The sequence below is a fragment of the Ctenopharyngodon idella genome, chromosome 13, assembly GCF_019924925.1.
Source record: "Ctenopharyngodon idella isolate HZGC_01 chromosome 13, HZGC01, whole genome shotgun sequence".
Lineage (NCBI taxonomy): Eukaryota > Metazoa > Chordata > Actinopteri > Cypriniformes > Xenocyprididae > Ctenopharyngodon > Ctenopharyngodon idella.
Window position 1 is genome coordinate 20709217 of NC_067232.1, and position 12740 is coordinate 20721956.

Sequence of the window (12740 nt, forward strand, 5' to 3'; positions counted from 1 at the left end):
GTCAAGAGTTCAATTAAAATATTATATTTTCAACAGCCAAATTCTTTGAACACACACGCGATCACATTCATATATAAGAAATTATTATAATGCAATCATAGATAAATTACAGGAAACATGATTAATTCACCTCCATATTGCAATTAAACTAAGTAAGTTACACTCTTAATGGCAATAAGAACTGCTATCTTACGGTGAAAAAAATAAAAATAAAGAAAGCATATATCAAGATACTTACTTGACTCTTTATTTGTAGAACATAACGTCTCATCTGTAGTCATCCAAGCGTGCGCTCCTTTGCTTTCTTCTTCTTTGATCAGCAACAGTTGTCTCACGCATCGCGATTACAGAAAGATGGCTGAAAGTGCATTTTTCAAACTGTGGTGAAGTAGTGCGCCGTCATGACGTAGTATTTTGGCGCATGTGCATTAAACAAAATGTTTATAGGCTATAATACGTGCATGATTCATTTAACTGAATATAAATTCAAATTAATTTTGTTTAGATTTGTTAAACTTTTGCTTGCAATTAATGCAATTAAATATGTTTAATCGACTTAGAACAACATAATGACATTAAAAGTATTATACACATATGTACAGCACTATTGCATTAAGTATCACAAATACAGCATTCTATAAATGACATTTTATGTCAAATATTATGTAGAAAACTGACACTAGTTGAGTTTAGAGCAGGAGCTGGTGATAAAAATTTCAACAATAAGTTGTACTGGATTATACTGTATAAGCAAGTGTATTGAAATTCAAAAGAAAAATACATTTCAGGTGTATTAATGCACACAGTATATATTAAAGACTAAGCACATTTAAAATACACTAACAAATGTCATTTTTGAAACACACTTAAGTTGAAATTAAAATAAATTATTTTTCATGTGCTTTAGTATATTAGTCAATACATCAAAATAAGTGTACTTATTTAAAACACTATAAAGTCATAATTAAGTAAAAATTAAGTGCATTTTTAAAAAGTGCTCTTAAGCATGTTTAGAAATATTGTCATGAAAGTGTACTTACTTTAAGTAAAGTTAATTAGACATTATTACAAAGTGCATTTTTAAAAAGTGCACTTAAGTGTGTTTAGAAATATTGTCATGAAATTGTACTTTCTTTAAGTAAAACTTAATTAGAGATAAATAAAAAGTGCATTTTTAAAAAGTGCACTTAAGCATGTTTAGAAATATTGTCATTAAAGTGTACTTTCTTTAAGTAAAACTTAATTAGACATTATTATAAAGTGCATTTTTAAAAAGTGCACTTAAGCGTGTTAATAAATATTGTCATTGAAGTGTACTTTCTGTGAGTAAAACTTAATTAGACATTATTACAAAGTGCATTTTTAAAAAGTGCACTTAAGTGTGTTAATAAATATTTTAAGTCATTTTAAAGGTGTGGGTCGTTGCTTCTGTCCATTGTTATTACCACAAAAAATATCAGATTACTCGATTAATTTTATTTGTCTTATTCAAGATAATATATTATAACATTTCTATTAAGTCACACTTATGTACTGTTGTGGTATGAATAATAAAACAAATGTGTTAAACTGCAAGCATGAGTAATCATACAGACAGCACATTCTCATATAACTTTGACACCAGCTCAGAAGCTCCTGCAGCCCAAGAATTATATGATTTATTTAAAATAAATTAATGTCCTTCAGTGTTTTCTTTTTTATTTCTTTTTTTCTAACATGCTGTCTTAAGTAATATGACAGTTTGATCTTTGTATTATTTTTTTTTTACGAGTCCACACATACACCACATATATAATGAATGATCAAACCTGAACTTTGAGTGAAGATTCAAGGTGGACTTTGCTGTCCACATCATCATAAGATACATTTCAGCTGGATCTTTAATAATGGAACTTTAATTGAATACCCCTGATATACAGTGAAACACTGTAAATGGTTTAACATTGCATTAAATGCAAGTGAAAGCAATGCATTGATGTATAAGTCCCAATGAAAAATAGTAAAAAGACATTCTCAAAAGAAGTCTGATGTTTTTTTCTGATGTTTTTTTGTTCCACATCACAAAATTGGGGGTGGGGGCGAGAGCCATGGGAATGGAGCGAGGCCGGTGGCACGAGTGCTTGCCAGCGTCACCATTCTCGATTCCCATGGAGGAGCTCCGGAAGGATAAAAGGAGGAGAGACTACGATCCAAGACGAGAGAGGACCAGGCCTGGATTTTATGTTGTTGTTTTGTCTTAATTCATGAGGATGACTGCCGCTTTACTTTTGTTTTGTTTTGCTGGTTCCCACCTCCTTCTTCCATGAGCCTTTAACTTCGCTACATTGGTGCTGAAACCCAGGAGGAAGGAGGAACGCACTGTCAAAAACCAGAGGAGGAACCACCACCACCAGGCATCGCGGAGGAGTTCACCCAGCTGGTGGAGGACCGGATGACAGTGCGTTTTGGGAAACGGACCAAAATTTATTTTTCTTCTCTCCCCTCTCTCGTCTTTGTCTCTCCTCATCCTTCCTTCTCCTTTTCTCTCGCCTCATCTGACACATTCGGCGCCACCACCAGGCATTGCGGAGGAGTTCACCCAGCTGGTGGAGGACCGGACGGCAGTGCATTTTGGGAACCGCACCAAGATTAATTTTTCTTTTCTCCCCTCTCTCGTCTCTCCTCTTCCTTCCATCTCCTTTTCTCTCGCCTCATCTGCCTTTACCCCCAGGTGCTGCGAGAGGTTATGGGGGTGACAAGCAGGATGAGGCCAAGAGCCATGGGAACGAAACGAGTGCTAATGAGCATCACCTGCCCACCACACCAGTCTCAAGTCCCACAGAGGAGCTCCGGAAGGATAAAAAGAGGAGTGACGGCAGTGCAAGACGAGAGAGGACCAGGCCTGGCATTTTTTTTTCTTAGGACGCATGAATCCACATGTGAATTAACTTACTATGGGTTCCTCGTTCTGTCTTTGCGGCTTCAGGACAATTACTTGGAACCAGTCATGGTGGAGGATCTTTTCCAAGTCAATCCTCTTAGCTGGATCGTTTTCCATGCATGCACAGAGCAGTTCTCTGCATTCTGTGAAGAAAGTGGGGAGAGATGTCGGATTATTATTGTAAGTTTTATACTTTGTGTAACTGATCACATTATTTTAAGCTGTAATAAAAGTTCTTGTATGATTCGTCCACATGCTCTCACCTTTGGAAATTTCTGCTCTTCTCAAGGTCTTGGCAAGGATTTCAGGTTTCACCTTGCGAGGGTACTTCCCAAACAACATCACGAACAACAGTATGCCTAAGGAATACACTGTGGCCGGCTTGGCGTGGTGCCTGGATGTTCGGTGGAAAGCCTCAGGGGGAGCATAAATTCTTGTGCCTGGAAGAAAGAACAAAATTTTGTCAGTTGCAATGAATTGGTATTTCTACCACTTTTTGTCTATTTATTCATTAGAATGCAACAAGTGATCTTTGCTGTTATTGGCTCTGTCTGGAAGGCTCGATATAACTTGTCACCATACATTTGTGGAATAATACGTACCAATGAACTTCGAATAACCAGACTTCTTCAAGCATCTGCTTACACCAAAGTCTATTAATTTGACCTGCAAGCTGTTCTGGTTGATTAGCAGGTTTTCTAGCTTGATGTCGCTGTGGAAGACACCCCTTTCACAGCATATTCGTGCAGCAGTAACAACTTGATGCATCACAAGTCGTGCTTTTGATTCGCTTATTTTGCCACCATGCTGCAGTAAATAATGCCGAAGATCTTTGCAATTCGTGGGCCGCTCTATGACCAGTATGTACTCATTCTGTGTCTCATACCAGTCCAGCAGCTTTATTATTTGAGGAACACTGGGGCCTTTGCTCACACGAATCATCATAGCAACCTCATTTGGAAGGGATTTTCCAAATAGACTCTACAGGAAAGATAAAAGTTATACAAAAGTGAGATAATTAGGGGATGTGATGTAACTCATCTGAATTACTACAACAAAATTGTGTCCTAAGTAGGTTTGAAGACTTGTAACTTAAACAAATTCAACTGGAAAGAGTTACTGAAGTTGAGGTCACATTTAAGGCTGATTGTCAAAATTTTGCGGGGCAAAATACAGTCATTTTAACAGGAATCTACACGCTCTGGAATTTTGCGTGAGGGTGAATAAATTCCACACATTTTCCGCTCGTTCATGTTGGTCATGTGAATTTGTCGTGCTGTCCAACAGAAAGCTGCTTGGTTTGAAAGTTTATAAGCTATTGACAATGGACCTTTTTTGCCCGCAAAATTTTGTTAAAATATCCTATCGCTAATGTGACCGTGTACTCTGAGAGTAAGAAAATGAAGGGAGCAGCAGCGTACTTACAAGTCGGCCCTTTTGAAAGCATTCTTCCTTCGTCACATATTTGAGTGCCACCTGTTCTCCAAGAAAAAGAAAAACAGAAAGATTGTTTTAGTGAGAATGGGTTACAATTAATTATCTGTGCAGAGGTCACATGATTCCATTAATAAACCTTGATGTAACTTTTCATGAATTTAAAGAGTACCAAATCCTTTTGCTAGCAAGTAAGGAAACAAACCTGTCGTGAATCAGACAATCGGGTTCCTTCAAACACTCTTCCAAATCCTCCTTGACCGAGAATTCTACCGGTTTCATAGTCCTGGTTGATGTCCCCTGTAAAGAAATAAATAAAAATTATATATATACAGTATAAACCATAAAATTAAAGAACACTTTAAAAATGGACACATTATTGTGGTGTTATGGGGCCTCACACAACCAAAATCTATCCTCAGTCCACATCTTCATTAGGAAATGAAAGACAATGTCCAGAAGAAGACATTAATGTTGGGTATGTGGTCGCAAACTGACCTCTCTTTGCCTTTGAACTTAAATTGATAAATTCATCATCATTTTTCCAAAAAATTTCGTCCGATGGCAAAAGAGCGATGAGGTCCTCCTCATTAATGGATGACACAGTTGAAGAAGTACTGTTGTTCCTGATGATGTGCTCTTGCTGTTGGTCTTTCTCCACAGCGCTGAAGGAAGACACACAGCTGTACACTGAAGTGTTGCTGTTCTCTTTAGGCACATCTTCGTTAACTTTCTCCACAGCGCTGAAGGAAGACACATGGCTGTGCAATGAATTGTTAGTGTTACTTTTCTCTTCAGCTTTGTCCATTGATGGAACAATGTTGTTGCAGCTGGGAGCGTTGATGCTTTGGGTGTTGTTCTTCTGTTCAACTTCACCATCAAAGCATCTCTGAGATGGTTGGCTGCTGTCATTTCTGCTCTGACCCTGTTGGTCTTCGATGGTCGTTTTCTTGGATTTCCGAGAAAAAGACCATCTAAAAAGCCTCCCTCTCTTCTTCTTTTCTACTCTCTCTGGGACAGGCGTTGGTGACTTACATGCAGAGGCATCTTGCACTGCAATGCAGCTGCGAGATGTGCACTGCCCCATTGCGTCAGATGTCTCGCTGATGTTCTGTCACAAACTTTTATCACAAATCGACTGAAATTTTATAGCACACAGATCAGTGAAAAACTACAAATCAAGTGATATAACACACAAGTCGAGTAATATAACACAATTTGTGCGACTTTTCACCACAGATGTACTACAATACTAGTCAGATCGATTGATACAGCAGAAAACAAATGAACTATTTCAAAGCCTTTGCGGAGTTCAATATATAGGCTATGGGAGACTCGGACTGTGACGTCACAAGTGCTGACGCGTCGGCCGGTTGCTAAGGGTTTTTTTCGAATGTTTTGGTCACGAGAATATACAGCGCAGATACATGCAAACGATAACTGCTATTGTTTAGGCATAAAATAAACATCTTTATCAACTTTATCTTAGAATATTTCTTCTTTCAAAAGCTTCATGTCACGATTACTGCAACTTCTGATGTCAAACACGGAGCTCGACGTTCATAATCGACTCGAGGTAAAAAAAAAAATTCATAAACATTAATGTTTCAATGATAATGATTTAAAAGGAAAGAAATTATTTAAAAGAAATAAAGTGTCAGTGGTGCTTGATAATTGACCAAAATTAGAAAGAATGACGGAAATCTTAAATGTAACAGATATAAAGATGTTGTCAAGAAGTTTGAAACTTTTTGCTCGAATTCAGCAACAGTTTTCATGGCCAACTTTGCATGGCGTAATTAATCTAATTTCAACATATTTATTGAATGGTTATGCTGTTATTAATCGAAACCTTGACATTTCATCTGAACATTTGTGAGATTTATTTGTTTTAATAGCCTGCAATCCATATATGTCTCGTGTTAGGACAGTATTACATCATACAAGCAGACATGCTTTTTTTTTTTCTGTCATTATCTTTTAATAAACTGATTTCGGAGTTCCTGATAACGTTATTTGATGGTTTCGCTCTTTAAGTAGCCTACCTGAAGAACTGAAGGAGCTGTCCGAACAAAAGGTGCTGAAATAACTAAACTCTCTGTGACATGAAAAAAATATTGAACTTCATTTATAATGCATGGACATATGTCATTTGTAGTAATTTCAATGTTTTTAATTATTTCTTTAATTCAAAATCTGTTGGTGACTTCAATAAAAAAGCTGTTATTTTTATTGTATAGCCTACAGTATTCCTATAAATGACACTGATATTTTGGTTAACAGTATTACTTTATTGCCCCTCTGTGGAAGTAAATGTCTACATCTGCCACTGCAAAAAATCTAAATGAGCCTTCATGAATGAATAGACATATCAGAACACAAACACAGACTAAATAGTAAACATCACATGGCCTGTACATGATGATAAAATAATGCTATAAACATGAGCTCAACAGTATAAAATGAACCTAAGACACCAAACCGATTACAAAACTAAAGAATCTAATGTGGCATAAAGGGACTTTTGAAGGTCTTTTTTTACTTTTTACGTTTTTACTATTGTCTCAATGAACAGGGAGAAACCACCTGGGGGTAAGGACAATGAAAAAAGGAGATTTACTCAAAAATATAGTGCATCATTTTTGCAAGCCTCTTTTAAAGCAATTTTCACATTGAATTTTAAGCATCACCTAAAAATCTTTAGTTGGCAATGCTTAAATGTTTGAGTATCCCAGCGAATGGTTTTGCTCAAATGTATTGGTTGGTGTAACAATATTAAGTAGTTTTTATATGACAAATTAAAGTTATTTCTACCTTAAAAAGTTTTGTTTACACAACTATAAAATTTAAGCTCATTTAGATTGATAATTTTTAGTTCTTGAACTTTAAAGTACCAAGGCACTAATCAGTTATTTACAATTAGTAAACATTACAATGAGTGAAAGAAACAAGACAACTAGTGAGTATGCAAGTACTTCTTTATTAGACAAATGCAACTTTTACAGCTAACAATTTACAGCTTTAATAAAAACGTCTGTATGATTTGTTCTAAAATTTTGTGTTAGTATGTTTAGTGTGCAATGGTGTGTGTCAACCATTAAATGGGTATTTGACAAAAAACTGATAATATACATTACTGAACAACAGTAAATATTATATAAAAAAATAACAATAAGCATCAACATACTTTTAAATTGTGGTGTTATGCATGTAATTTAGGGTGTTTTCACACTTTGGTTTAAAAGAACCAAACTCAAACCCCTTTAAGTGGACCAAGAGGTGAACTAAGTGAAAAATGACCCAGTTCTCTTTACGTTCATACTGTCCCTGTCCCTAAAAGAGGACTCAGACTCCTTTTTGGTCCACTTAAGTAGGAATGTGGTCTCAGACCTCTTTGTGTTCATACTGTTGCTTTTTGGATCCAGTTCAGTGTTTGATGGCTTGACCCTATGGCCTTCAAAATTTGATCCCATTCACTTAAATTGTATGTGCCTCACTAACCAAGAAATTTGTTTATAAAGATTATTATTATTAATTATTATTTTGTAAAATGACATTGCTACAAATGCTACAAATACAAATTTATTTTGAATTGTTTTCCTTGAATCATTTTTTATTGCAAGGCAATGATAACTTCAGCATAAAAAAAAACAAGGACAAATACAATAAAAGAAAGATGTAAATGAAATAAACTGCTTTTCCATGTACAGTAGGTATACCTAAAAGAAGAATTCAAGTAAGAAAGTGAACAATCAAATGAAAAAATAAAACTGCATATTCTTCACTGTATGAATAAAACATATACTCTTTCTACTGATTGTTTTATTAGGCTGTCACTTTAAGAACTACAGTAATACATGGATCCAATATACTGATAAACATACACAATTTCTTTCCCAGATAAACAAGTGTACTTTGTGAACGAATAATTTGTAGAGATCTGAGAGAAAAAGCAGCCACGATGAACAGCTGATTTGTACTGAGGCATCTGATAACCAAACTACATTGGAATTCGCGAACGGAAATATCAAGTGAGCCCAGCACGGTTTGTGTTCAGATTGCGTGTTTTTAGCGAACCGTACCATAAGATGAAATCCAACCATACTCAGACCACCTCCCGAGATGGTCTCGGTTCGGTTCATCTTTAAAGGGTCTGAGATCATTTTGAGTGTTCACATATGGGCCAAAAATCATGCAAACCACGCTCAGACCCCTGAAAATTGTGGAAACACCCTTAAGCCCCATTCACACCGCCAGCGAATTTTTTCGCTGCATGTCGCTAGTCTCTGTACTGTGAAGTCGTTTGTGGGCGTTCCTAGTGCTGTCGCTCTAATATCATTGGTAGACTGCACGTCTGGCCATATCTATAGAAAATGCAATCACAAATGATATATAAAATTAAGAAATCATTCTAATTTGACTAGGAATTAGGCTTAAAAGAATTAAAGATAACATTCTGCTGTTGTAGAGTGTTGTGACTGTAGAGCTCAGTGCATTAAATCATTAACTAGATTAACGATCATTCTATCAACAAATTAAATTCACTCATACTGTCAAAAATTTGACAAATAATCAATTTTCTTGTCCCTAATAATCAACACAATGCAGGGGAAACTGTAATATGAACTGCAGCAGTGCTAAACTGCTCACAGCATCATATAATTAACAGCACAAAATGTATGAATCAAACTCACAAGACTGCCGACAGTTTCTTCTCCACGCATCGTTTTATTGTACGTACAGTCAAATCATATAAAACAGTGAAATCGCTCCAGAACTATGTCCTGTCTGTCTTGCCCGCACTCGAGACGGTGACGTGAGCTCCAGAGAGCCTTCACTTCTATTGGTTGTCGCTCGCGAAATTTGCTCCTGATTTGCATAAAGTTGAAATATCTAAACTTTTGTCGCGTGTCTCCCGTCGCTTGACACGCCTACATTCTGTCGCCAATGGTCACTTTAGCTCTTGTCGCCGGAAGTCGCCCGCGCTCCATTGAAATGAATGGGATCCTGTCGCTTTGTCACTGCGTGTCGCTGGCGGTGTGAACGGGGCTTTAGGTATCTAAAATTGTGTTCCATGTTAGTATGTCTGAAATAGTGTGCAATGGAGCTAGTCTTTTCTGTTAAAGTATTAGTTCACCCAAAAATGAAAATTCTGTCATTGATTACTCACCCGTAAGACCTTCATTCATCTTCGGAACACAAATTAAGATATTTTTGATGAAATCCGAGAGCTTTCTGACCCCTCCATAGACAGCAATTTAACCACCACTTTCAAGGTCCAGAAATGTACTAAAGACATCGTTAAAATAGTCCATGTGACTGCAGTGGTTCAACCTTAATGTTATGAAGAATACTTTGTGTGCGCAAAAACAAAAATAACGACAAATTTGTCTCTCCCCGTCAGTCTCTTATGCTGTTTACGTTCAGCACTTGCAGGTTCTACGATTTTTTCAAAAATATCTTCATTTGTGTTCTGAAGATGAACAAAGGTCTTGCAGGTTTGGAACGACATGAGGGTGAGTAATTAATGACAGAAATTTCATTTTTGAGGGGGAACTAACCCTTTAAGATGTATGCTGTGGTGAACCATTAAAGGCGCATTTGACAAAAAAGACTGTCTAGTTCAAGCAGGATTTTCTGGAAAAGTTCAAATGTATACCTCAGTGGCTTGGGGTAACTCAGGTTTACAGAATACATCAGGCCAAGAAGAGCACCACATGCATTTGCAACACTGGACAATCCTCCCAGAACCTCAACACCTTGTAAGATTATTCCTGCCTCTAAAGGACTCACATTTGGAGAGCCCCCTTTGGTCACAATTTTCAGTGTGTGCTCTCCAATGTCTTGTTGGTCCACTTCCCCATTAGTGTCCTGAAACAAAACAATAAAACAAAATGCATACTGTGCATTGTTTATTCATAAATGGAAAAAAAAGTCAGGCACAGCTAGTTTTAAAAAACAACAACAAACGCATGAAACCAAAAGGACAAGTCAGAACATAAAATAGCAAATCAGCAATATCACTGCATAGATGAATGGACAGTACACAGACCTAAATTATTGGATGGTTAATTATTCACCTGCATAATTACTTTAGAATACAATGAAAGATGTGTAACAATGTATAAAGTCTTTTATATACTATCCCTTTAATAGGACTAAATCACTGAAACCTCCGAACCTCTCTGAATTGACATTTGACTTCATTTTTTAACATTAATCATTGTATTTTCAGCTTTGCACTTCCTGCTTGCTACAAAAGTAATCTGAAAGTGAAGACAAATTAACCATATTCACTAACCAGGTAATGTGCAATCAGACTCTCTGTGTTCTCAGACAGGTATACGATCAGACAGCATATCACCACCTCTCTGCAAATGTCCACGCAGTGATCCTGAGTGCAAACAGAAAAAAAAAGAAAAAGAAAAAAATTAAATATTAAAATGCATCGAATGGTAATGATATTGAACATCTAAGATTTAAATGCTAAAACAGGTAAGCAGGATTTTCATTAAACAATACCTGGTCCAGCAATTTCATCAAATCACAGATTTTGCATCCTGCACATCCTCCCTTAGTGCGAAATAAACGAAAGAGCTGTTCTATGTAATTGTCCAAATTTCCAATGAAGGTGGATTCCACATCGACAGCCGTCAATCTTTTGAATTCTTTGATCTTCCAAGAAAGACAGAATCAACAATTTGTATACTACTGCATTTTTGAATGAAATAGAAAAACTCAGGCTAACAATACTTTGGGGAACGACACCGTGGAAAGATCAATCAAGAGTCACAATTCACACATATATTCAATATATATACAGAGATCTCCTACATCATCTTGAAAAATTACTGTAAAAGTTCTTACCTTGACTCTATCAAAGTCAGATGATCAAAGTTTTTTTTTCTTCATTCAAGAAATGCCTTACAAATGAAAGAGAAATGAGACAGAGATTAAATATGCATGAAATCAAAACTGATTAATGCATTATCAATTCATCCTTGTCAGTAACTGATTAGTATTTAGATCCATGTATACATGCCTTTTTTATTTTAATGTGTTATGAAAAAAAATGTAAAATGTTAATAAAGTTTAAAATGTTAAAATAACTCTTTAGACCATATGATTAAATATACACGGATTCTTACTAGTTAACGTACTCCAGTTATTCAGTCAATAGCAGAGACTGGTTTTCTGTCGTGTTGTTTGATTAGCATTAACAGCGGGTATATTAGGTATATTTAGGTCACTTTAAGGACTAGACCTATAATGCACGGATAAGATACTGTCGACAGACATCCCGTTTTCTGTTAACGTAAGGCATAAACGACTGTTTACCTGTATGTAAACCTTGTGTATATTTGACAGTTTAAGCGCAATAAAACGCGAAAACATTAAAGTTCAGTATTCGCGCTGTGACAGGCTTTTTGTGAGTGCGCGCGCATAAAAGCTTTTCTTAGAACAACATGCGAATAAAATCGTTTGAAAGCCTAAACTGGCAAGGCTATAAAACGCATGCAAAGTATAAACCTCTGACTACCGATACACACTCAGAACAACCGCTAACGTTAGATGTTAACAATATCTAGTAAATTGCCATTTACACTTTCAACAGAATAGGAACGTGTATACTCAGAATATGTCATAAAGGGAAGCTCTATTATTACCAAAAAATTAATAGTTACTTACCCTCGCCGTGGATGAACAGTCTTATCCTGACAGAAGTTATCGTAAAACTTTTTTAAAATGGCCACCACAAATTGCGCGCTTCATAGTCAGTCAGTTCAAGTGATACAGCATCACGTAGTAATCTGATGGATCCTAAAATATTATGTTAAATTGACTAAACTCTTGGGGCCGTATTCACAAAACATTTTATCTTACCACTAAGAGTTTTCCTAAATGGCAGTAAAAGTTCTTAGTTAAGAGTTTTCTCTTAAAACCTTCACAAAGCTGCTGAGACAAACTTTTACTAAGGAATAGAGAGAGGTCTTAAGCTAAGAGTAAGGGCGGGGTTGACCTCGTTGCTACTATGCACACAGTGATTGGCTGATAGGGGAGGAGTCTTTGTCATCGATTTAATCATAGAATTATAGTAGAATGAGTTATCATGTTGCTATATTTAAATAAAGGTTTTAAAAATACAAATGTTGCCATATTCAAATAAAGATTTTAAAATAAAAATGTTCCCATATTCAAATAAAGGTTTTAAAATGTAAAACTATGTTCAGCTAATTGTCCGCCTCTTAGCCTACATGTCTGCGTCTCGAGAGAATGCAGAATTCAAGCGACAAATTATTATAAACAAAGTTTGGGAGCAGCACATTCAAACGGCCTATCTAATCAGCTCGAGATGAAGTATAAATACACAGACAAGAACCGACTC

General features: G+C 36.2%; 1 protein-coding gene and 1 long non-coding RNA gene across 2 annotated transcripts; both read right to left on the reverse strand.

Annotated features, from left to right (window-relative positions):
- Positions 1–1443: 1443 nt before the first annotated feature.
- Positions 1444–5401, reverse strand: LOC127525355 (serine/threonine-protein kinase pim-2-like). Its single transcript, XM_051917851.1, has 4 exons — positions 5390–5401; positions 3519–3901; positions 3184–3353; positions 1444–3063 (listed from the first exon to the last, which is right to left on the reverse strand). The coding sequence occupies exons 1-4, from the start codon at positions 5399–5401 to the stop codon at positions 2924–2926; spliced, it is 705 nt and encodes a 234-aa protein (XP_051773811.1). The 3' UTR covers positions 1444–2923.
- A 4700-nt stretch (positions 5402–10101) lies between these two features.
- Positions 10102–12294, reverse strand: LOC127524772 (uncharacterized). The gene is made up of 5 exons (XR_007933165.1): positions 12044–12294; positions 11222–11277; positions 10877–11029; positions 10656–10748; positions 10102–10225 (listed from the first exon to the last, which is right to left on the reverse strand). It is a non-coding gene; the product is annotated as an uncharacterized LOC127524772 (long non-coding RNA).
- Positions 12295–12740: the final 446 nt, after the last annotated feature.